The 23,639-nt window shown below is 55.4% G+C and overlaps 1 protein-coding gene across 1 annotated transcript; it reads right to left on the bottom strand.

Annotated features, from left to right (window-relative positions):
• Nucleotides 1-1,817: 1,817 nt before the first annotated feature.
• On the bottom strand, nucleotides 1,818-22,107 carry TGFB3 (transforming growth factor beta 3). The gene is made up of 7 exons (XM_045823783.1): nucleotides 20,222-22,107; nucleotides 12,559-12,722; nucleotides 12,166-12,295; nucleotides 6,919-7,026; nucleotides 4,798-4,969; nucleotides 4,070-4,223; nucleotides 1,818-2,993 (listed from the first exon to the last, which is right to left on the bottom strand). The coding sequence occupies exons 1-7, from the start codon at nucleotides 20,559-20,561 to the stop codon at nucleotides 2,835-2,837; spliced, it is 1,227 nt and encodes a 408-aa protein (XP_045679739.1). The 5' UTR covers nucleotides 20,562-22,107; the 3' UTR covers nucleotides 1,818-2,834.
• Nucleotides 22,108-23,639: the final 1,532 nt, after the last annotated feature.

Below are 23,639 nucleotides of genomic sequence, written 5' to 3' on the forward strand. Positions count from 1 at the left end.
TCGTCGTCAGAACGGAAGCCTGGGACTGGGCTCCCTGCTCTCACCACGTGTTGGTCGTGTTGGTCGGGTGTGAGAGGAGGCTCCGCATCCCTCCCTCCACGCACGCAAGCACGTTCAAGTCATCGTTAGGGGGTCAAGACTTCTCCCGGTAATGCATCAGGCAGGTCACGTGATCCCCCTCCAACGGCAGTGGCGTTTTCATCATCCCTCCTCACCCTCCCCGAAAGCAAGCGAGTGTGTTTGCAGAGGGACGGGCAGGTGTCGAAGTTCCACAGTGCCTGCAGCGACGGGCAACGGGGCGCTGGGCGTCAGGCCCCCCCACCCGGCCCGTGTTTGCGCTGTGGGTCGGGATAGAGCGTAGCTCTGACATGAGAGCGTTTGAAGTTGCAGTGTTTCCTCTTCTTTGGAATACTACTGGAACCCTTCTTGTTGCCTTGGGTCATTAGGATGAAGCACAGGCAGTGTTTTCATCGTGTGCTGTGAGGTTGGGTAAGAAGGAGAGTTTACTGTAGGACCACAGAGTGATTTCCCTCGTATTTAAGCCTCAAGGAAGGGCCCACAGTGTCTGGTCCCATACGCTGCTGCTTCTCAAAAGGTAGTTTCCAGCAGCTTGGATCCTGCCCCAGGCCTAAGACATCTCGAGCTACAGCCTGAAATTGTACATTTTTAATAAACACTTGGGTGATTCTCATGTCCATTGCAATTTGAGAATGACAGCCACAGTGGATTAGACTCTGGAAGCTGGGAGAGCAACGGCCTGTGCCCAGCAAGCTGGGCACGCTGCACCCCCTGTCTGGGTCCACCAGCCTTGGGCCAGATGGGACAGGACACTCCCTGCCGTGGCTGGAGGGCAGGGGCAGGTGCCTCTCAAGTACAGCGGGAGTAAACGGATGCCACATGCGGTGAAGGCTAAGAGAGGCACCCTCACAACGGGCGGGGCATGGACAGCACAGGAAAAACGTCCTGGGGACCAAACTCGGGAGCACAACTCGGGAGAACTCCAGAAGGAGCAAGCTACGCACACCCCAACATGTTTTGTACCCATCCTTTGACCTGCAGATTTTCGCTCCAAATAGACCTTTATAAAGAAAAAAAAACAATAGCACAGTGACTTCCACAGAGGAACATGCTTTTCAGGAGCTGCCGGTGGCTCTTCACTCGTTGCAGATGGCTGCTTCAGGGGCACTGACACCAGGGTAGACTCCAGCACCGCTCTGGGGTCCTGCTTCCCCTGCCGGCTCCCGTTCCCACCTGCCTGGCAAGAGGCCCGATGCCTGAAAGTGGTTGCTGGTGAGCTGTTTCCAGGCTGAACCTGACAGCAGACTAGGCCTCTTACTCGTCGGCCATCTGCCCAGTCTCCCTAGTTCTCCGACTTGGAGGGTGAGATGAGACTGTCGGAATGATGGTGTCAGTTGTTTATAGTGAGTGTGCAAACCAACACGTTTCCACATGCAAAGGTTCATGCCTGCTGGTTCTGCCCACAGTTAAATGGAGGTCAAATTCATATATTGCACCTTCTGCAAATCCGAGCCACTCCCTCTGTGTGTCTGAGAATAACACGCCATGAAGAAAGCAGGGAACACAAGTGACAGTGCCATCTTCTCCGATGGCAGGTGGCGGCACAGTGGGCCAGGGCTTTCACACTAAACGGTGTGTTTACCTTTGCGCTTCTCTGCCCCAGAGTCCAGTTACCTCCGATGAGCAGATATGGACGTGAATTAAAATGGTAAGTGAGGATGTTTATCAAGTCAGAGGTACATCTTAGAAAATAAGGTTCTTACTAGAAACAATTTTCCAAAAGATGAAATGACCCAAGATTCCCCAAAAATATTTATTTATACAAAGATTTTGAGAGTAATATTTGTATTTGTCTGTATACCTCAGTCTACGCGTCTGGGGCCAAGGCATTGCATAGCGCACACATGCAGCTCCCCCGCGCGCCCGCACGCCGCGCCTGCTTCCAGGAACACCAGGTGGGCACAGGGGCCTGGGGGCGGGGGGAGCTCTCAATGCCCCGAAGGCTGCACAGACCCCAAATTCAGATATGCGTACCCTGACCTGGAAGGTGTCTAGCCAAGTGTCCAAGGGGAAGTATTTACGATGGAGGAAGAAGGCGAGAGGAGGCACCCAGAGGGCGGACAGGAGCGGGTTGATTCTCACCTTCTGCTTCTGAGTTCAACATATCCGTAGGGCCCAGCATAGCCAAGCGCCCCGGAACTGCATTACCTGCACTTTTCCCTGTAACGACCCTTGATGCTGACTGATGTCAAGAGGGCAGTTTGCAAAAACAACAGATTTGTCCTTCCTCCCAGGCGGTATGAGATACGACACTGGGACCACATCTCGGTAACCTATCTGAAGAGAAATGCGTGCCGTGCGCAGTGTGATCCAGATGTCCTAGGGCGGATGTGGGGCAGCGCCGAGCAAATCCGACCTCAGGTCGGAGGTGTTTTCCAGTCTGGCCCTCTCCCGGCCATTCTCTGCCCTGCCTCCTCCCCAGGTGTCCCCAGTCCCATTGCTGCACGACTTGTCAACTTGCCATCCCTCTTCCTCTGTCCCCACCACCTCTGTCCACCTCACAGAAAAAATCCGTGTGTTCTGAAGAGTCCGGCCTTCCTCTAACCAAATCCACACTTTCCTTACCACAGTGATTCTCAGAGCCAGCAAGAAAGAAATGTTCCAGGAGGGAACCTCCGACCTAGCCTTTTGCCTGCTGCTGCGGGTCGCGGGCGCCAGGCCTCTGGGTGAGGTCCGTTGCTTCCGTGCTCTCCCGAGGAGCAGGCAGCCAGGCAGCCGCAGTTCTCGCTCCTTCTCTCTCTGTCGCAGGCGGGGTCTCAGCTACACTTACAGGACTTCACCACCATGTTAGAGAGGTGTTCCACCTTGGGGGTCCTCCCGACGTAGTACAGGATGGTCAAGGGCTCCAAGTCCTGGGGCACGCAGCACGGGGAGGCAGACGCTTCGGGGTTCAAGGTGTTGTACAGGCCCAGCACCTGGGGAGGAGGCAGCGTTAGAGGTCGGGGAGCCCCCTCGCCCCCCACCAGCCTGGCGCCCTCCACAAGCTCCAGGGGCTGCTGCTCCGGAGACAGAGCACGTGGCAGACACTCGCCCAGTGGAGGATGCAGCGCATCTATGCTTGTTTGACAGCTTCAGCATGTTCCCAGAGAATGAGGGCCTTTACATTGATAGTGGAGTTCTGTCTGTGCTAAGAAAACACTGCTCTATCGCTCTTCCTGGCTCTAACTAGTCACTTTGGTGAGAAGCGTTCTCACCAAACCTTGCCGTGTGGTAATCACCTAGAGTGTGGGGCCCCAGGCAAGATGCAGTGATAATGAGCTCTAAGAAAATGTGCTTCATAAATGTCTGCCCTGGTTCTGATTCCCCCTCCAGGGGAAGACAAGCTGGTTTCAGAGTCATGGGCTTCCCTCTCTCTCCCCTTTTCTTCCAGTTGTTCCATTTAGCTTCTGCGTGCTACACATTTTCTTTCAAAGTGACTTCACTACACGCAAGAACAACCACAGTTCTTGCACTGATGGCAGAAGCCATTCCGCCCCAACATTCCGTGCCAGCCCTGTGCACACATTTCTGACACACGGGGCAGCGAGTGATAGCTAATTTTCAGAATGGTACAAAGGCTTTAGAGCAAATAAAGAGTCTGGCTGGGTACTTCAGTTGGCTAGAGCATCATCCCCACACGCCAAGGTTGCGGGTTCAGTCCCCCTCGGGGCACGTACAACGATCAACCAATGGATACGTAAACAAGTGGAACAACAAATCAATGTTTCTCTCTTTCTCTCACACTGTTTGCCACCCCCCTTTCTCTCTCTAAAATAAAAAAAAATTTAATGGAAAAAGGTCTGGTTGAAACTATGTAAGAAATTATAAAGGGTAGAATGTGCCCAAGTAGAGTTGGGCCAGGGTGCCAAGATCAGAGCCTTCACCAATGAGCAGGATTTTACTCCAGCTCATTGTTCACCGTTCAGCATTCACTCCTGCAGGCACCATTGTAAACCAGTGGCCTGGCCGACTCCGACCCCATGCTCCCTGCTGCTTGAGCCCCGCCCCATACCTTGCTGTGGGTCGTGTCTGCACTGCGGAGGTATGGGCAGGGGCCTGAGCAGAAGTTGGCGTAGTAGCCCTTAGGTTCGTGGACCCATTTCCAGCCCAGATCCTGGCGGAAGTCGATGTAGAGAGGGCGCACACAGCAGTTCTCTTCCACATTGCTGCAACACAAAACACGTCTACAGAAAACCAACCCCAGAGCAAACCACCACAGTAAGTGACTTCACAAATGGCCCTCGTGTTTGCACTCTGGTCATCGTCAAGGGGTGGTCTAATCAATGCGACCCCAGGTTCAAGTGTGTTGAACTGTATAGGCTACAAAAGCATTGTCTGTGTTGAAGACCATGATCCCAAGGACTTAACAGGAAGATACAGATGATGGGGATGAGAAAAAAGGCAAAGGGGCCCGGTACTTTAGAACACGAGGACTGTGCAGAGGCTTCAGCCAAGACCCGCCATCCGAACCATCTGAGCAGCTCTCTCTCTCTCCTCCTGGCGTATGGACTTCCTCCAGGGCCTCAAGGAGCAGGGCCGAGGAAAAATGGGGGGGAGGGGCACGGGTCCCAGAGCAAGAGAGATTTGTAAGAGGTTTGAAATCTCTTTCCCTGGAGATGTCTGTGAATAGCATCAGGGCCCCTCAGGTGGGTGTGGCTTAGACCGGGGGCCGGCCCCATGGCAGGTACACAGTTGAGGTGGTCTTGGGAATTCACAGATCCTGAGTGGGCCCAGGCTCACCTAAAGCAGTAATTGGTGTCCAGGGCCCGCTTCTTCCTCTGCCCACCCTGGCCCCCATTGTCGAGCCGGTGTGGGGGGATCATCATGAGGATTAGATGAGGGTTGTGGTGGTCCTTCTGCTTCCTGAGGCGTCCCAGATCCCCACGGCCATGATCATCCTCGCTGTCCACACCTACAGGAGGGAAGGCAGAGTGGAGGCCGCTCTCTCACCGCTTCCCATCACCTCCCGGGAGGAGCGACGGTGTGGCCTGCAAGGATGGGAAAGACTGGGGGCAGGGGGTGGCACCAAAAGAACCCACAGGGCACCCCTGGTTGGGGCCCTCGTGACCCCTGCATGCATTCATCTTCCAGAGGGCAGCGAGCCCATCCCGAGAGTCCCCTGGGGCCTTCAGGGACTCACGAAGCGCCTCTCTCACTGGGTAGCCACCTATCATCCCTTCAGGCTGCTGAGTTTTAAATTCTGGAACTTAGGAAGCTTGTCCTGTGTGCCTTTCCTCTTCTCATCTGAACTGGCCGAGACAGCGCGGAAGTCCCCGCTATTATTTAAGGTGTCACAATCTAAGACATCCTGAACGGAAGCCAGAGGAACGAGACTGAATCATCATTCCCTTCTCATTGGACTTAACAGTTTCAAAAACGTTTTCACTATAAAACTCAGATAAAAAAATAAAAACTCAAATGAGCTAACAAAGTGTACGATAAATGGCTTAGCTAACAAACTCTGGAAAGAAGACCCGCTGTGTCCTCTGGGAAGGAAAGGGCTGAAGACTGAGTTAGCAAGGGTCTCAGCTAAGGGGAGACCTATTTTGTGACGGACAGCCGCCAGCTGCGTCCACCTCCCCGCGGGCCGGGCCCCGGGGGTTTGATGCGGGAGTCCGGGGAGGGCCTTGCCCTCCCCACCTGGGGGCGCTGGTCTGTGAGATGAACCAAGGCCTGGTTTACGATTTCTTTTCCTGAAAATCTTTACGAGCAAAACTGAAGGGGAAGGATTTTGTCCTAACCTGGCCTCTAGGTAAGGATCGCAAAGATCTTCTGAGCTCTGAGATTCTGTAATTAGGATGTCAAGTGCTTGGCTTTAAAAAAAAAAAAAGGCTCTCGCCCTGACCTGTGGCTCACTTGGTTGGGCATCATCTGGGCATCATCCTGCAAAGTGAAAGGTCACGGGTTCACTTCCTAGTCAGGGCACATGCCTGGGTTGCTGGTTCGGACCCCGGTCAGGGCATACAGGAGAGGCAACTGATAGATGTTTCTCTTCCCTCTCTTGCTCCCTCCCTCACCCTCTCTCTAAAAATATATCAAATCTTTACAAAAATAAAAAATAAGCTAAAAAAATTTTTAAAGGCTCTGAAATAGAGCCGCTGCAGGGTAACAGGACTGCCCGGGGCAGGGAGCCAAGAGAGGGCCGCACCCTTGTCCAGACCAGCCTCTGACCTCAGGCTCCTCTGACTGGTGGGTGTGACCCTGAGACCCACCTGGCCTCAGGTGGGCCTCGGTTACCCGAAGCGGGACCATGACAGGAAATGACGACCTCCTTGAATCCAGACTGTCTAGGTCGAGCGTCTCAGAAACACATCAGAAAACCAGAAGTGACGCTCAACTTCTAACCCACTCAGCACAAACACCGGGAGCCCTGAAGCAGTCAGTCATTCCAACCCTGACGCCCCCTGGGTGCAGAGCAGGTGGGCTCTGTGACCGCTGGCTGGCCAGGGGTCAGGACCCTCGGACTAGTGTCCACCCACCACTCTCTTCTTTTAGGAAAGGGAAGGATGGCTGCTATTTGCTGAGCATTCCTGGCCCTGTGTGAGACGCTTGTTATCTCATTTAATCTGCATAACCACTGGGTGAAAGAGGTCCTCTCGTTCACGGGACGTGAGCGCAGAGAGCTGGCACCGCTCACCTACAGGACCATACTGCTCTGACCAACTCGGCTCTGCCTTCCGGTGCCAACGTGCTCTCCAGGCCCAGAAGCTGGAAGCCACACTCCTCACTTCGGGAGCAATTCCATGCCCTCAAGGCCTTGGCCGTGCAAGCCAGGGCAGCACGGTTGGCCGTCCCTGTGAGGGAGCTCGGCTCCTTTCCCTGGGGCCTGGTAGGGGTCCCCCGTTCTATCCACGTTGTTACCTTTGAATTTGATTTCCATCACCTCGTGAATGTTTTCCAGGATGTCTCCATTGGGCTGAAAGGTGTGGCAGGGACAATGAATGCTGATTTCCAGACCTAAGTTGGACTCTGCAAAATAAGACACGGAGTTGCTGAGAAAAGGTCCTTGTGAGACAGAGATGTGCACCCACCGCGGGCATGGCAGTGCCGGCACCTCTGTGGCGGCAGGCAGAGCGAGTGGACCTGTCCCGAGGGGCCCCTCGGACAGAAAGGGAGGCCGAGCCAGAAAGGGAGGCCGAGCGCGTGCCTTCCCACTCGCACTGGCACACGTCAAGTACTCCTGGCGGCGTAAACTGGTGGGGGATCCGGGAGGAGAACTTCAATACTCGCTCATTTTCAAAGGATGGTATTAGCAAAGAATCGTCCCCTGCCCTACCCGGAAGCAAAAGAACGAGGATGCGGGAAGGAACAGTCACACCATCTGTGCTTGATGGGAGAGGAGGCGTTCAGGCCACGGAGGAGGGGAAGAGGCCGAGGGGCCGGGAGAGACCCGGGAAAGGGGAGAACCGAAGAACTCTGGGGTGGAGAGGCAGTGGTTCGAAGGGCCCCAAACTCAGAGGGCCACAAGGTGGGGAGGCAGGTGGCCCAATCTGGGCCGCTGGGTTAAAAGCCAGGAGCAATGTCAGAGCAAGGTCAGCTGCGAACCAGCAGCACGGTCAGTCGAAGGGGAGGAGGCCAGCATTTGGGCCAGGGCTGAGGCTGCAGGTGTAGAACGGTAGATGCCAAAGGGAACAAAGTGAAAACCAGTTACACTTGGCTGTATTTTCCTTAAGGAACAAGGACACGGGCAGGTAAAAGTTCCTTGGAGGTTTCTTCTTTTGGGAATCCTTGTTCACCTTAACAGAGATGCCAGGAATGTGGCAGGCTCACTGAGGGAGACGAGCGGCTTGGGAAGACAGTTGTGACACCGGAGCTCGGGCCAGAGGAGACAGCAGAGGCCCGTGGCCGAGGGTCCAGGCAACAGCAGCACGGAGAGAAGGAGCCTGAGGACCCGTGTGCCGGGGTTTGGTGGCTCACGTTCCGAGGCGAGAGGCCGGCCCTGGCCCTTTCTCCTGCTAGCTGTGGGACCCGGTGTTTGGGTAACCAAGACTGGGGAAGCAAGGAAATTAGTGAAAGGGGCTGAGTGAAGTGGAAGAAAAAAGAGGGGGAAAACGAAGTGAAAAATTTGAGCTGAAGCCAGTCGTTTTGTGCAGGAAACCGGAGAGGGCCTGGTATCAGGTCAGTTCTGGTGGGTTCGACAATCAGGGACTCTTGACCGATCCAGGAGCAGCAGGGGTTGGGTGCAGGAGAGGTCATGCGGGGGAGGACCCCTCTGGGCTCAGGGTCAGTGTCTCAGGAAGCTGGTTGATGCCCATCCTCTGAGGCCACCCTAATTCTATGAGAACCTCCAGCCTTGGGCCCCACCTGGAGTCCCACTGAACTCGGGTGTCATCGGGGAAAACCCCAAAGAGTCCAGGCCTGCTCTGCATCCTTCTCACAGACAGAATGACCCCCGCCCAGAGAGTCTAGCAACGGTTAGGCAGACCTGGATAGTCCCAGTCCTACTGGGTAAAACCAGTTTAACCCCTCCTTCCATCAACTCAGAGCACAGCCTCTGGGATACGCTGGTGCCAGCTGAGCTTGAAGATTTCTGTCCCAGAAAGTCAGCTCGCAGGGACCATGTAACAAGGAGCTGGAGTCCCCGCCAGAGGACAAGAAGGGAATAAAAGGGAGGCATATGTGGTGTAAGGAAGCTAAAGGGGGCTGGAGCCACTGAAATGAGCTATATAACTCATAGTACTCTTCCCATTACCCAGGAGGGTTGCAGGTAAGCCGGGAGAGACCTACAGTGGTGTGAGTTAGAAGGTCAAGGTGCAGACGGACGTGTAGGGAGGAGTTAGGGTTAGGGGACAGGTGTTAAGTGGGAGATGACAGCCTGGCTCGGCCAATAGGCTCTGTCTAGGTAGAGGGCTCAGAGAGCGACGACAAGACTCGCCAACCTTCGCTGAGCATTACTGCACGTCAGGCACCACTCTGAGACTTCCCCGCATGAACTCACTTAATCTTTAGAATAACCCTACAGAGTGGGAGCTATTATTGTGCCTCATTACGCAGATCCGGGGACGCTGAGGCTTAGGGAAATGAAATGGCTTTTCCAAGGTACTCAACCAGGAACTGTTAGTGCCAAGAATCAAACCCAGGCAGCCCGATGCCAGAGCCTCGCTCCTAATTGTCAGAGACAAAGACAGAAAACAGAGGCCAACTGAGACCACCAAGGAAGCAAGGAAGCTGCCCACACACTCACTGAGTTGCAAAACGGTTCTGTTTTTCCAGTGCCCCGCCAGACTGCATGCTGGGCGTGCTCCCCGCCCTGCCCTGCCCTGCCCTCTAGGGAAGGCCTGGCTCTGCACACAGAGGAAACGCAGATGGGGCGACGCAATAGCTCAGGGGTAAGAGGGCCCTGGACCTGAGCCCTAGAAGGGGGCTCCAGCCAGCTCCGGGACCCAGAAGGCAGTTTGGGAACTGGCATGCAATAGGCTTTTGCACTCAGATGACTGCCGAATGAATGCCAGACCAGATGTGTGACTCAGTTTCCTCTTTGGTCCACATCACCAACTCCATTTGGAGTACATTCACTGCCTTGTTTGGGGCCACAGCCTCTGGAGAGGCCCATGAGTTCTGCGTAAGTAAAGGCCTGTGTCTGACCGCCCTGCGCAGGGCACGGGCAGCGTCTGCTGAGAGAGAGCGAACCTCAGAACTGGCAGCAGTGGGGCAGGTGGGTGGGGGACCCGCAGGTTTTATTACGAAACTATCTTTTTGATGTCTCCAAGAGGATGGAAATCATTCTGAATGCAAACTGCTCATTGAGTTCTGCAGCTGTGAAAATAGGAACTCCTTCAAGTGCTCAGGGCTGCGAAGAAATCCAGGTGGAGCTGATCAGAATCAGACAGGGAAGTGAAGAGATTAATTTCCCGGCCTCTCCTCTCCGCAGCCACGTCGGGCTCCAGGCGGAGTGCGGGCTGACTCAGAACTCCCAGCAGTGCTGCTGTCAGCAGATCCACGCGGGCCCTCCTAGGCTTTCGCCTTCCTGTTCGGCAAGGGAGAGAGGATGGAACTGCCGGGTACCCTTGGGGCTGAGGCAGGACCTCCGGCCCACGAGCTGCCAACTCAGCCATTAGGTAATGTCCCTTAGATGGGGACTCGCAAACTCGGCCGCCTACGGAGCCCGGCAGGTTCTGCGAGTGGGCGAAGCAAGCCGGCATCTCATGCTAAGTGAGGACCGCCAGCCTCACTCTTGGGGGTCACTGGGGGAACGGTGGGGCCCAGGTGACATGAAGACAGTGTGCCCCACCTCACGAGGCGGCCACTATTGATCTCCAACAGATCATTACCAGGAAATCTTCCAATTTTTCAAGAAAAGCCAGAAGTCTAGGTTTTATGTGAAATCTTCTGATTTTAAAAAAGCAAACCCAAAACTGTTGACCACTAGTTAAATTGAAAGCAGTGGGGGGAGGGGGAGGGGGCCTAAAATGTGGTGACAGAAGACGGTCTGACTTGAGGCGGTGGGCACACCGTGCGACATTCACAGATCCAGTGAGACGGGACGGGCACCGGAAACCCGTGTGCTCCCGTTAACCAGCGTCACCCGATGCAGTTCACTGACAACACTGACGGCAATCTGTGGGCCAAGCCATTAGCAATCTCTGCCTTGGAGCTTTGACCCCCAGTTTCCTAAAACACCGAGGACAAGAAAGGACCCCCCTGGCCCAGGGGCCCCAGCGCTCAGTCCGTGAGCGGACTGTGGCTCCGAGGCAGCTGACAGCAGCAGGAATCTCTCCACAGAGGGAGAGCAGGGGCACGTGGGGCCATCACAGGTCCGCCTGCCCACCGAGCACGGACCAGGCAGTGCCGCCGGGCACAGAAACAGCGGGGCGCAGTGTCCCAGGCACCGCGATGGCTGGTCAGGAGACTCCAGTTCTCGTCCAGGCTGCGGGGCCTTGGTCAGATCTCCTAACTTCTCTGGGCCTCAGTTTCCTTATCTGACCCAATAAAGGTTCACTGTCGTGGAACAGGCTGAAAGCAGGGAAGGAACCATTCTCCACCTGACTTCCCAGGGGAGGAAGCAGTGGGTGGGGGGGGAGGTACTTGGGACGTGTTACATGTGCTACGTCTAGCGACCAGCTCTGCTCAAATGGCTACCAGGCCTTTCAAGCTTAATCGGCCGAAACAGAACCTTCCCCGAACATACTCTCCTCCCAGCCTTCCTGGTGCCGGTGAGTGCCGCCACCTGGGTGTTCAGGCCTTGGAAGCCAGCTGGAGTCCTCTTGTGTCCTCATACCTGCCACACAATCCACTTGTCCTATTGGCTTTCCCTCCGAAATACAGAAGAGATTCGTATCACCTCCAAACCCGCCGCTTCCGCCCCAGCCCAAGCCCCTGGAGCTCTCATCCAGGCTGCTGCGAGGCCCTATCTGGTGTTCCCGCCTCTTCCCTTGACCTCGTGGCCACCAGAGGGCTGGGGGCGGGGGGCATAAAACCAGTCGCCTCACCCTGTAGCCCCAGCCCCAGCCCTGCTCACAAGCCTCCTAGGACATCTCATCTCACTTGGAATAAGTCCTTAAACCTGTTGGTGGCCTGGCAGGCTCAAAATCATGTGGCCCCAGCTACCCTCTGACCCCCAGCAACCTGGGCTCCAGTCGCACCAGTCTGTCTGCGGCTGCTGGAGCAAGTCAAGCCAGTTCCCACCTGGGGCCTGGCCTTGCTGTTTCCTTTGCCCACAGCATCCCATCATCCTGACTTGAGCGGGCTGGCCTCTTGTCATCCCTTGGGTCTCAGCGCACAAATTCCCTCTTCATAGAGACCCTCCCTGAGCATAAAATGTCATTGTCACATTGCCTGCTTTCTGTTCTTCCTGGGACTTACCACTCTCTGAACTTCTTATTCATCAGGATGTTTATTTATTATGTGTCTCTCCCACCAGAACAAAAGCCCCATAAGATCTGGGAACATATCTGTCTTGTTCACTGTTAGATCCAGGATGTGGCTTGGAGTGAGCATTTAATAAATACTAGTTGAGCGAATGAATGAAGGACACCCAGAGAGTCAGTGGCAAAGCTAGACCTTACCCCCAGATCTGGGACTCCCCTAGTTGTCTTCTTCCCTCTGTTTCATGAAGGACCAAGGGACCCCAGGTTCCATCCGAAGTGCTCATTCTAAGAGTCACCCTACCTCTTCTTGAGAGCCATTCACGTACGGTTTCAGTGACATCGAAAGACAGCCACTCGGCGGTGCCCCGTGTGGGCAGATTCTTGCCACCAATATAGCGTTGCTTGGCAATGTGCTCATCTGGCCGGAGTATCTATAGGGCAAAGAGAGGAGTGAGTACCCCCAAGCTATGTCCCAGCGCTGGGGGGCAGGCGAGGGGAGCAAGAGGAAACCAAGAGCTTCCGAATGCTTCTCCCAGCACTTTCGTTAACTCTTAATCCTCTTAATGCCAGACAGACACAAAGCCTAGAGAGGCAGGACTCACACCCAGGCCTGCCAAGCTCTGTGTGGAGTAGAGGCCCAATATGGCGAAGGAGGTGGACTTCCCAGCTGGTCTCTGTTCGGGGAGGGGCTCACCTGGAAGAGCTCGATCCTCTGCTCGTTGCGCTTGGAGCTGGGGTTGGGCACTCGCAAGACCCGGAATTCTGCTCGGAATAGGTTGGTGCCATTCTTCTCCACGGAGGACACGTTGAAGCGGAACACCTTGGAGGTGATTCCTTTGGGGCAGACGGCCAGCTCGTCTAGGAAACAAGGCAGCGGGGAAGGCACAGCGTGAGCGAGGCCCACGGGAGCAGTGCAAGGCCAACGGACACTCGCCGAGGGGCCAGGGTCCCACCTGTGACCTTTCCAGAGGCTTGACACCTCAGACCTAAAAGCGGAGATGGGAAGAAGATCCTCGGTGGCCGGGGGATCACACACAGACCTGAGAGAGGAGTGGAGAGACCTCACAGCCCCGGGGTGTGGCGCAAGACCGGCCACCCAACCGTGGTCCGTTGACCGTGATCTGCTGTGATCTTCCCACTGCCTCCTCACCGGCCCCCACGGGCTCTCCAGACCGGCTCCTCCTACTCTTTTAGAAAAGACAGACTCTCGAAAGATCCCAGTGTGTTCCCCCTGGTTAATTGAGCCATCTCACAGCTAGTGGGTTCCTTCGTTCACAGGATTGCTCACTCAGGCAGCCATTCACGCATCGGACGTGTGCTGAGCGGACACTATGTGCCAAGGACAGTGCTAACGCCAAATGCAAATGAAGAGACACGGCCCCTGCCTTCAGGGAGACGGACACACAGACGAGGTTATTAATACGTGGGCCCAAATAACAGGACCAGAGGGAAAGTGCGGAGGGCTTTTGAAGAAGTGCAGGAGCTGCTGCAAAGAGATTGGATGCGGAAGAAAGCAGAGAGCACTTCATGGAAGAGGAGGTATTTGAGCTGGGTCCAGCAGGAGGAAAGGGTTCGCAGATGGAGAGGAAAGAATTGGCACAGGGAAGGACTGCTGGAAACAAAGGCAGGCTGGGGAGGAACCGCAAGGTGAGTAAGAGTGCCCCCAAGCGGCCAGGCTGGAACAGATGCGATCAGGTCAACACAGTAAATTGGGGGCCACCCCCAGGGAGGCGGAAACGTCAGACCGAGGGGTCAGGTTTTATCCCTTTGACAGTAGGGAGCCCTGGAAAGGGTTGGAGCAGTTCAGTGACATCCACACTATGTCACAGTCCTCACGAGGCTGCACTGGTCTGGCGAAGAGCCTGCATCTCGAGCCTGGCAGACCCCCAGGCATTTAGATGCCCCTTCAGCCCGAGCTGGCCCCTCACCACGGCTCCTTTCTCTCTAAGGGCTTCTCTCCTCCACAGCACGTGCTACGCCGGCCTCCGTCACGGGCCCCTTCGTCCCTGGCCCCTTCGTCCCTGTCCGTGTGACAGAAGGCAGCACGAGTTCTTTCCTACCGGAGAGCCAGATGAAGGAAAGATCTTGTCTTTTCTCCCGTGGCCTCCACAACCTCAAGATCTGAGCAGCATTAACACCCAGAGGAAAACTTTCTACACAAATGGTAACAATAGACAGAACTTGAAACTCAAGCCCAGAGACCCAGATTCCACACATAATGGCCGGGGCCGGAATGAGCTCATAATCACCCGAGGGGCGGCTTCGGAAGTCACGGCCGAGGCGGGAAGGATCAGAGGCCCGGAGACAAGCAAACGCGCTACTGATCTTCAGGAAAGGATGAGTGCGCGTTTCTGGAAACTGCCATCTGGGGGCCCTGACGCTGGCTCTTCGAGCGTTAATGGAACAGATGTTAGGCAAACAAACGCGTGAGTGCCTGCTAACGAAGCCCTGATTAATAATTGGCTTCGAAAGAACAAAGGCGGCTGCCAACTAGCCCCTGAACCGTTTCAGACAGAACCCAAGAGCAACCACGACGGCGATTCGGTTTGTGAGTGTGAGGGCTCGTAGCCCCCTAGACACGGAGGAGCTACTCGGACTGAAAACCCTCGAGAGCACTGACACACTTGGTTCTCGAAGGAGCTGTCATCGACAGGGCTGCAGCGATAACAGGCCTCCGGTAACTGCTGAAAGAGGGAGGGAGGGTATCAGTGCAACGTGTGCATCGTTCCGGAGAGGGAGGGGGCACAGAAAAGGGCACATGCCAGGGAGGAGGCCAAGGCCATGGGCAGCCAGGAGGGGGGTGGGGGGAGCAGTGAGCTAGGAGAGTCTTCAAGACATCCTGGTGACCGTCCCTCCTTGGTTCCTTTCAGCCCATCAGTCAGATATCTGTTCCCGAATGTCAAGGGAACAGATATCTGAGTGGGAATTTCAAGGAGATTTCAAGAAGGAGGTGAGAAGGGTCTTTTTTTTTTTTAATCACTGGGATCTAGAGCTTTCTAACAGCTAGTAGGGATGTTAGGGGTCACCTAGTGCAGCCCACTTCAGATGAAGAAACTGATGTCCTGAAGGGTCCAGGCCAGGGCCGCCCAGGGACCAACTGACCCTAATATGCAAAGCTCAGGCATAGTCGTTACTGATATAAAAAGAATGTCCTATGAGAGAAAAGAGAATGTGATCATCGTCTTGGCAATTAAATGCACCGAATAATAATGGTGTTGTAAATGATTTGTGGAATAAGTCAGAGGTAAATAAGTAACCAAAATCTAATAACACACCCTTACACTTCATAAGAGCTTTTATTAACTCACTTGACCCTCTAACAATCCTTCAGGAGAATGAGAATAAGTAAAAGTTACCATTTTACAAATGACCAAAGTGAGCGTCAGGAAATGACTTTCACAAGGTCACTCAGCTAGTAGCTGGCAGGTGTGGGATTTGAACCCAAGTCTTCTGAGGTCCTTTATTGAAGCAGAGACTCTGGGAGTTGGAGATGACCCAAGAGATCATCTAGTGGAGGGACGGTTTCACCAACGAAATGGGGCAGAATTCCATGGAGGGGACCCATGAATACCAAGCTATGCCTCAGACAAGCGCCCATTCCCAGTCAGGTTCATGGCCAAGCCCTGCCTCTGAGAACACTAGTATGATTGAGAGCAGGACTAGAGGGTTGACCTTTACAAATTAAATTATGACCAACTTTTTCCATTACACACAACATATATAGATTGATGGCTGCCATTTTCTCTCACTCTTTCTTTCTTTTTTCTTTCTGCTATAGGGAGAGAAAAACAAGCAAAAATGATTTATGTAGAATATTCATGGAAAAACCTGGAAACAGCTGACCATGTTTAGACCAAGCCATTTCAAATGTTTTCAGGCACCTGGGCTCACAGACGCGCCTTCACTCGTACACATCGTTTCTGCTAGGAAAACGCCTGCTGGTTCCGGTGGCGGGACCGCAGGTATCGGGGTGGCGGGGCTCCCTCATCCTGCTCGTGCCCTATAATCACCTGGAGAGCGTTACAAACAGATGCAGCCTGGACCCGCTCCCCGGTGCAGATTCCCACTGCGTTGGCCTGTGGGTGGATCCAGAGCTTGCTTTTTTTTTTTTTTAAGATTTCCAGATGATTCTAATATGCAGCCAAGGTTGAGAACGACAGTTTATAGAGCTCGGTAAAGGGTGCCATGGCTTCCAGATGTTCTGGGAGTTTGAGAAACCACAGCTTTAATGGTTTAACCTTTAAATGGATTAACCTTTAAATGCATTAGACATGTTGCTTGGCCGAGGCATCATTTTTTAAAATTTTGAATTAGAAGACCATAAATATTTTACGCTAGTGTTAAAAGTTGGGAAAGTTCGCGGAAAGATCCAGACTTTCTGCTGCTCTGGGAAATGGTGCGATCTAGTCACGCGGGACCCATCGTCCTAACCGCGGAAATCAGCAGGAGCGGGTGCCCCCTTTTTAACGGGGCGTGTGTCCTCCAGGTCCCCCCACCAGCCTTCCCTACACGCCCTACTCTCGCCGTGACGTGTGGGCAAGTGTCCTGAGCAGCTTGCCAAGGTGCTTGCGCTGTGGCTGTTCTTCAGGGTCATTGGCATTAGCTGCCTGGCTCTGCAGGCACTCACATTTGCAGCCCCTCTAAGGAAAGGTGTGGCCCTAGCTCACTGAGTCTTTAGCTTCAGTGGGTTTGAAAAGCAACAGGCAGCTTGTTGAAAAGACAGATTCCCCAGGTCTCGATGCCCAGAGATTCCGAGGGCGGGCTGGGGCCCGGGAATCCAGTGTCCACATTTCCCTGGCCTCCGGAACACTTGGACAAACACTGGCTGTGGGGCGGGGGTGGGGGGGGGGCACTGGCTCCAGAACCAATGAGTTCTCTCCATATGTGTTTTAATTTTCAGAATGAACAAAATCTACATGTAGCAGCCAGAAAAAAAAAGAAAGGCTGAAACATCCAGTTTTCTCAGGAACTCTGGGTTTGCCAGTTGTCTTAGCACCACCCTCTGATGAAAGCAGCAGTCTCCTGCCAAGCACAGGTAATTATAGCCAGAAGACAAAATGACACCACTCTGGTGATATCTTGATAATAAGGATGACAGAGGAACTGACAAAGCCGTGTCCTCCCTCCCACGTGGGGCGCAGAGCGCCTCGGCCTGCTGCCCACAGCAAGATCCAGGGGAGTCATAAAAGGGATTCCAGTCTTGCCTTCGCTCCCCTGAAGAGGCTGTGTTGACTCATCCCAGATGTAACCATAACATTGTTTCAGCTCAAAAGGACTTTAGGGATGATCTCTGACCTCACAGATGAGGAAACTGAGGCTCAGGGAGATGGCCTGCCCAGTTTTGTGTGGTGTACTTGCATAGTCTGCCTGAGAGTCTTTGTTGGAAAAAAAACAAAACAAAACACACACACACACACACACACACACACACACACACAACCTTTTGCTGAATGTGGGAGAACGTTTTGTGGCCGTGTCAAGCTCCCGCCACAAAAATAAGCGGAGCGAAGAAAGAAAGCACCCAGTTAGCACTCTACAACCTGCCCCCAGGGGTTGCTAAGGGGATAGCTCCTAACCTCTCCTGCTTGGTCCAACGTGTTGTTGATCAGAACTCTATCGGAGTGTAAAGGGTAAAGGTAGGACTCGGGATGTGTATTCTGCACACTTGCGCTGGTGAGCACCGGCAGTCACTCCTCCGCAGGCAGGAGGACTAAGTTAGAGTCCCTGCTTTTGTGGGGCAAATCACTTAACTGATGCGTGTCCGTCCCTTCATCCATGAAACTGGGAAATCGGGGGACCTGCGTGACAGGGCAGAGCCAGAGGGTGGCCCGGCCCTCTCTACTCCCACTTTGGTGCCTCTGTGCGGCGCCCCTGGGAATGATTCCTTCCTGCACTCTGCTCTCCGGGCACTCCTGCCACCTGCCCCAGCTCCCGCTGTCACTGCCCTCCCAGTGCCTGTTCCCTGGGTACAGGAGGGGGTTGAGAGTGACAACACGTGGGAGGGAATGTCATCTCGTCCCCTCTCAGCGGAAGCTCTGGCCCTGAGGCCCTGTCGGGGTCCCACCCCAGAGCCCAGAGCCCAGAGCCCAGAGCCAGCGCCCTGCCGTCCCTCACGCGTTCAGGACAGGCTTCCCTCGCCCCAAGCCTCTGGTGAGGGCTCTCGGCTCCTGCTCGGCATCTGTTGGGCGTTCCCATCTGCCCACTGCCTTCTTTATAAGTAGCGTGCCTTGTGCGGCTGCCTCTGCAGGCCTGGCTCAGCACCTGACCAGCTGCAGGGCGGGCCCAGGCCATGTCTGCTCAGCCTCTGTGTCACCTCCAACAGCTGCAGAGAGTCTGGGCCTGCTTCCTGTTTGCACCTGCGAGCCTCCTTGGCATTGCCCGTGTCCCACTGGACCCTGCCCCCTCACCAGGACAGCATCGTGCTCAGCAGGTTAGCTCCCTGCCTGGCCATGGCTCCCTGGCCCCAGGGACAACCCACTGCCTGCTAGTTTCACAGTCCTGGAGCTGCAGCCTGGAGCTGCTCAGCTCTGCCCTGGCTTCCCCAAGGGTGTCCACCCGTTGTGCCCCGGGTCTGCACAAGATGGAGGTCCACCGGCACCTGTGTGCCCTGGCAGCTCCCTGGCTCATTTGCTCTCAGCTGGGGATTCCAGGCTGGCTGGGCCCTGGTGACTCACAGTCACTCCTCCCTGGGACTCCGCCTCCTGACCTGGATCATTAAGGTCCCAGTCCTTCCCCTCTTGCCCTAGGCTCTCCTCAGACCTCTCCTGCTGGCCTTAGCTTAGCTTTCCACTCTCCTCAGAGTCTATGTCCTCTACCTCCTCCCTTCATGGGTGCCCAGGGGGTTGGAGGCTTAGCCATCCAGCTGCTGGTGCTTCTGGGAACGGTGGACCCCTGGCAGGCCCTGAGTCAGTCCGCCCTAGAGGGCTCTGGGCAGGGAGCACCAGTTCTGCTTTGTCCTCCAGCCTCGCCCCACACAGTAGCCACATCCGAAGGCAGGGCGTTCCCAGCAACCACAGGACACGAGAGTGGGAACCCCTCGCCAGGAATCGCAGGCTCCTGGGCCTGGCCTGGGCCAGCCCCCACCGGGCCCTTTTGCACCTTCGGCCAGAGTGGTCCACCCATCAGCCACCCGCTCCTTCTCTCTAGCCAGGCTCCCTTCCACTCCTGCAGTTCCCTCCTGCTGACCACCCTCACCCTGCCTGCTCCACCCCGCCGCCCAGCCCCCAGTCCGGGAACTGCCCCCCTCCCAGGTGAGCCTGGCCGAGGGAGTGGGTTGTTGAGGACACCTGCTGGTAGGAAAAGCAAACAGAGCTGCGCCCAGAGGCCCTGGCTCACGTTCCTCCTTCCTGGGCTGTCAGTTTCTCAACATCTGCCAAATCTCTCTCTCTCATGTTGAAGTTTTTAAAATCCCTTTTCAGTAAACACACATGACTCCCACACGTGTACAAACACACAGACGTCTCGCTCAGAAGCCTCCCAGCTCCTCGGCACAGACGGAGCCTCCTGGGAGGACACCCTCCCAGACACACGTCCCCTCTGCACCCACAGCCACACCTCCCACCCACTCTTCCTGTGACACGCAGACACAAAAGGGCCGCCGGCACACCACTGCACATCGACGAGAGCCACGACCCTGCCTTCCCTGCGCCCACAGGCCTGGAAGACACCCACTGGGAGAACAGGAATCTGTCTACTGTACAAATCCAGACTATACATCGCCCTAACGCACGTGTACTCGTGAAGAGAGGTGCATGCCCCTCCCCCATGCCCACAGCTCACGTGGGTCACGTGTGTGGCGGAGAGGGAAGGACCCAGAGGGCAAGGAGATGCCTCTCGCCTGGGATCCAAAAGCTTGACACACATTAAGTTGGGGCAGGTACTCTTCTTCCCAAGAACTGGAAAAGCTGAACCAGAGACGGGCCACCGTGAGCTGTGGAGAGCAGGGGGGAGACAGAGGTCTCCAGATTCGTGACACTGCGGGGCGTGAGAGAGAGCCCGCCCTGCCCCTTTACAGCACCTATATGCCTCCAGTCGCCTATCGGCTCGCGCGTGCGAGCACACATATTAACGGGACCACGACACGCAATCCCGAATTAAAATCGGTCAAGGATGTGATGCGGGTTGAGCGAGCCGCTCAGCCCAGGGCTCCTTGGCCGCCCCGAAGTGGCCTGGTCTGACCAGCATGGCTCTGTCTCCCTCCCCGCCCACGCGCCCGGTCCCAACGCACCTCCTGAGCCTCAGTGTGGGCGAACCTGGGGTGCCCCGCCGGGTGGCCACTGCTAGGCCCCCCTCGGTGGAACTCCCTCCTCCAGGTCAGACCCTCCAGAGCAGACACGCCAGTGAGAGTTTGGACTTACTGTGTTCCGCCAGCCCCTGGATCATGTCGAATTTATGGATTTCTTTGGCATAGTACTCCCACTCGGTGTTCTCCTGAGTGCAGCCGTCCTCCCTCTCCTCCAGCAGCTCCCGGGTGCTGTTGTAAAGGGCCAGGATCTGGTAGGGGACATGGGTCATCACCGAAGGCTCAGGGGGACTAGTGAGCCTGAGTTTGCTCAAGATCTGTCCCCTAATGGCTTCCACCCTCTTCTTCTTGATGTGGCTGAAGTCCAAGGTGGTGCAAGTGGACAGAGAGACGCTGACCGTGGCAAAGTTCAGCAGGGCCAGGACCGCCAGAGCCCTTTGCAAGTGCATCTTCATGGGCGAGCCCGGGGGAGAGGCCAGGGGGGCTGTGAGGCCTGGCGAGGGGGAGACCCCAGCAGACGTGCAGAAGGAGGGAGGAAAACCAGGCGGCCTCCCTAGATCCCGAAGACTGAGGCTTGGCAAGAAGGTGCATGAACTCACTGCACTGCGAGAGCTTCAGGACTTCCAGGAAGCGCTGGCAGCCCTGAGCGCGAAGAAGCCGACTGTGTGCCTTGCAGCGCTGGGGCTCTTCTCCATGTGTCTCAGCAGGTTCTGCTGGGCTCTGGCTCCCAGCAGGCCAGGTGGAGGGCAGGCAGAGGGCTGGGAGGGGTGGCAAGGCAGCTGGGAGTAAGAAGGGAGCTGGAGTTTTTCCTTAGGTAAAAATAAATAGAGCAGATATCTGATATTGCCAAAGGCCTCTCGGCGATGGGGAGAAAGTGGGTTTTTTAAAGAAGGAGCGGGAGGACCATGGCTTGGGTCCCAAAATCAGAATCCTTGCCTCGCCCTGAAGGAGAATAAGAAAAGAGAATGGAAAAGAAAAGGAAAAAAAATGTTCAAAAAAAAAATTCAGATCACCAGTGAGTAGGTGGGGAGAGGCAGGGCCGGGCCGCTGCCGGCCCAGCTAAAGGTGAGGGCAGCGGAGGACACACTTGTCTCTCAGGCACACCATTCATGCTTTCTCTTTGGTTTACACCTCCTCGGGGCCTTTCTAAATGACTTTGTTCACGCTGCCTCTCGTCTTCCTTGGCTGGGATGTGGGGTTATGTGCGACTGGAAGGCAGAGAGGACAGGCCCCTGTAGCGCAGCCCCAATAATCCACTTGGACGCCCGGGGTCACCAGCACCTCAGCTTGTCTTCTCCCTCGGCCATTGCTTCTGTTCCCTGCTTCTCTTTTAAAAAATAAAAAAGGAGAAGAAAAATAAAATAGAAGCCAGCTCACTGCACGCCTGCTCCGGAAAGCTGTTTTTCCTTCTTTCGCATGCTTCTTCCCCTATCTCTCGCCTCCCTTGCTCATTCCCTCGGACTTGGCTTTCGTCTTCCCTCCCTTTCTCTCCCTCCTGCTTCTCTCTCTCCCTCTCCCTCTCTCTCACACACACACATGCACACACACTGCTTTCTCTATTTCTCTCTGCTGAAATTTTATACCTCCCTCCGATGACGTCTCTGGTCCGGGGTGGGGGAGGGAGGGACCAGCGCACGCAGCCTCTTTTGCTGCACGGTTTTAATGTGTTAACCAGGCGTAGGAAAAGCCGAGCCCGTTTGAAAAATACTTTGCGAGTCCTCTCTTTCAACGTGGTAACTGAACTTTTTTTCTTCTCTTGGAGTCACTCCTGCTACACGTTGACTGTTTTTCTGGAAAGTTACTCCGGTGAATCCCCTCCCTCCTCTCCCGCAACTCCTTCTCCCTCTCCAGCTGTCAGTCCGTCCTCTGCTGGGCCGGTCTTGCGCTGCCTCCCTGGCCGCCCCCTCCCGGGCCAGGCCGGGCCCTGGGCAGGGTCGGGAGCGCGCGGGGCCTGGGCAGCAGCGGCCGTGCAGCCCTCTCTGGAGGGTGGCGCTCGGGGTTGGAGCGGGCTCGGAGTAACTGGGTCCAGCTCCGCGGCCATCCTGGCCCGGATTCTTCATTGACAAGCTTGGAGTCGGGCAGCTTGCTGAAGCTTGGAGATGCTCCAGGGGCGCCGAAAATGGCGTTTTCCGGCAGATCGAGGGTGCCCTCTGGCGAGGCGAGACCGCCAGTGACACAGGCTCAGCGAGTCGGAGCCGAGAAGGCTGCGATCTGGGGTTGGGCTCCAGGGGAGAAAGAGCTTCGAGAGGGGCAGAGGAACACAAGCCCTCGGCCCTCGGGGAATACCTCCCCTCTCGGCCCCAAGCGCGTACAAGTGCACCTCTCCCTCCCCGGAGCCCTGCTCTGCAGCCGCTCTCGCAGAAACGTCCTCCAGATGTTCGCAGCCTCCCGCCCCGCCGGGGGTTCCGCGGGGCGCAGTGCCAGCGAGCACGAAGTCTGCAGCTGGCAGGCGCCCATTTCCCAGATGGGTGAGGGGAAGTTTTCTCTCCGTGTTCCTTCCTCTTCTCAGCCTAAGCTCCTAGGTGTTTTCCCAGCAGAGGATCCACACAGGACTGGCCTCTGTAACATGGAACCACTTTTCTGGTAATCAGTGTTGCTCCCTGGCACCCCACCCTGCCTCACCTCAGCTTCCTGGACGCATCCAGCCGGGACTGGCTTCTACTCCCAGCTCCCAGGCCACTAATTTAAGGAGATGCTCACTGGACCCTGGGGACAGCGGTGGATTGGTTTACAGTTGAGGAAACTGAGGCATGGAGCATTTTAAAAGGCCACACTGCTGATACGGGGTAGAGGCGATGTTTAACACAGGCTTTCTGGTTTGGGTAGGCATTGTCATTTGCATAACAAATGAGGAAACCTAGGTGTAGAAATAGCTTGCCTGGGGTCCCTTAGCCAGGATGTGTCAACACTGATATTTGCACTGAGTCTATTGCCAGTCTGTAACTACTGTGGCGCACTGCCTTTGAAATTCACCCAGCCTTTGAAAAAATATGTTTTGATGCTTACTACATACCAGGCACTGTTCTAGGCTCTGTGCATACAGCAGCGGACACAACAAACTATCAAAACGCTTGCCCTCCTGGAGCTGACATTCTGGAGCTGGAGGTGGGAGAGTAAAGAAGGCAATAAACTAAATAGATACAAGTCATGTAGTATGATAAAGGGTAAGTGCCGAGGTAGAAAATAAAACAGAAGGAGGACAGAGAGTGCCTACGTTGGGGCGACGTTGGAATGCAAAATAGATGCTGCAACTTTAAATCAGAGAAGGCCTTCCTGAGGCCTTTAAGCAAACACTTGCAAAATAGGCAGGAAAATGATTCAAGTCGTATTCTTCTGGACCCCACCTCTACTAAATCAGTCTCTAGGGACGGGGTCCTGTTGTATGTTTTCCAAACAAACCTCACAGGGGAGTCAGGGGCCCAGCAAGGTTCGGAAACCACTACGCTATGGCTCCTTTCTGCCTGGAGTGAGCTGCCATCCACCTTTGCCTTCAGGAAGTTGGGGAGGAAGTGGGAGTGAAGGTTTGGAAACTG

This window comes from Phyllostomus hastatus, unplaced genomic scaffold (assembly GCF_019186645.2).
Source record: "Phyllostomus hastatus isolate PE091 unplaced genomic scaffold, TTU_PhHast_1.1 phas_scaffold_501, whole genome shotgun sequence".
NCBI lineage: Eukaryota > Metazoa > Chordata > Mammalia > Chiroptera > Phyllostomidae > Phyllostomus > Phyllostomus hastatus.

What these genes read in the sequence shown, in the direction of transcription:
- TGFB3 (XM_045823783.1), bottom strand. Translation starts at nt 20,561, where the DNA reads ATGAAGATGCACTTGCAAAGGGCTCTGGCGGTCCTGGCCCTGCTGAAC. An exon ending in AGAGGATCGAGCTCTTCCAG is followed by an intron (nt 12,296 to 12,558) that starts GTGAGCCCCTCC and finishes TTTGCCCTATAG; the next exon opens with ATACTCCGGCCAGATGAGCA. An exon ending in GATGGAAATCAAATTCAAAG is followed by an intron (nt 4,970 to 6,918) that starts GTAACAACGTGG and finishes TCCCTCCTGTAG; the next exon opens with GTGTGGACAGCGAGGATGAT.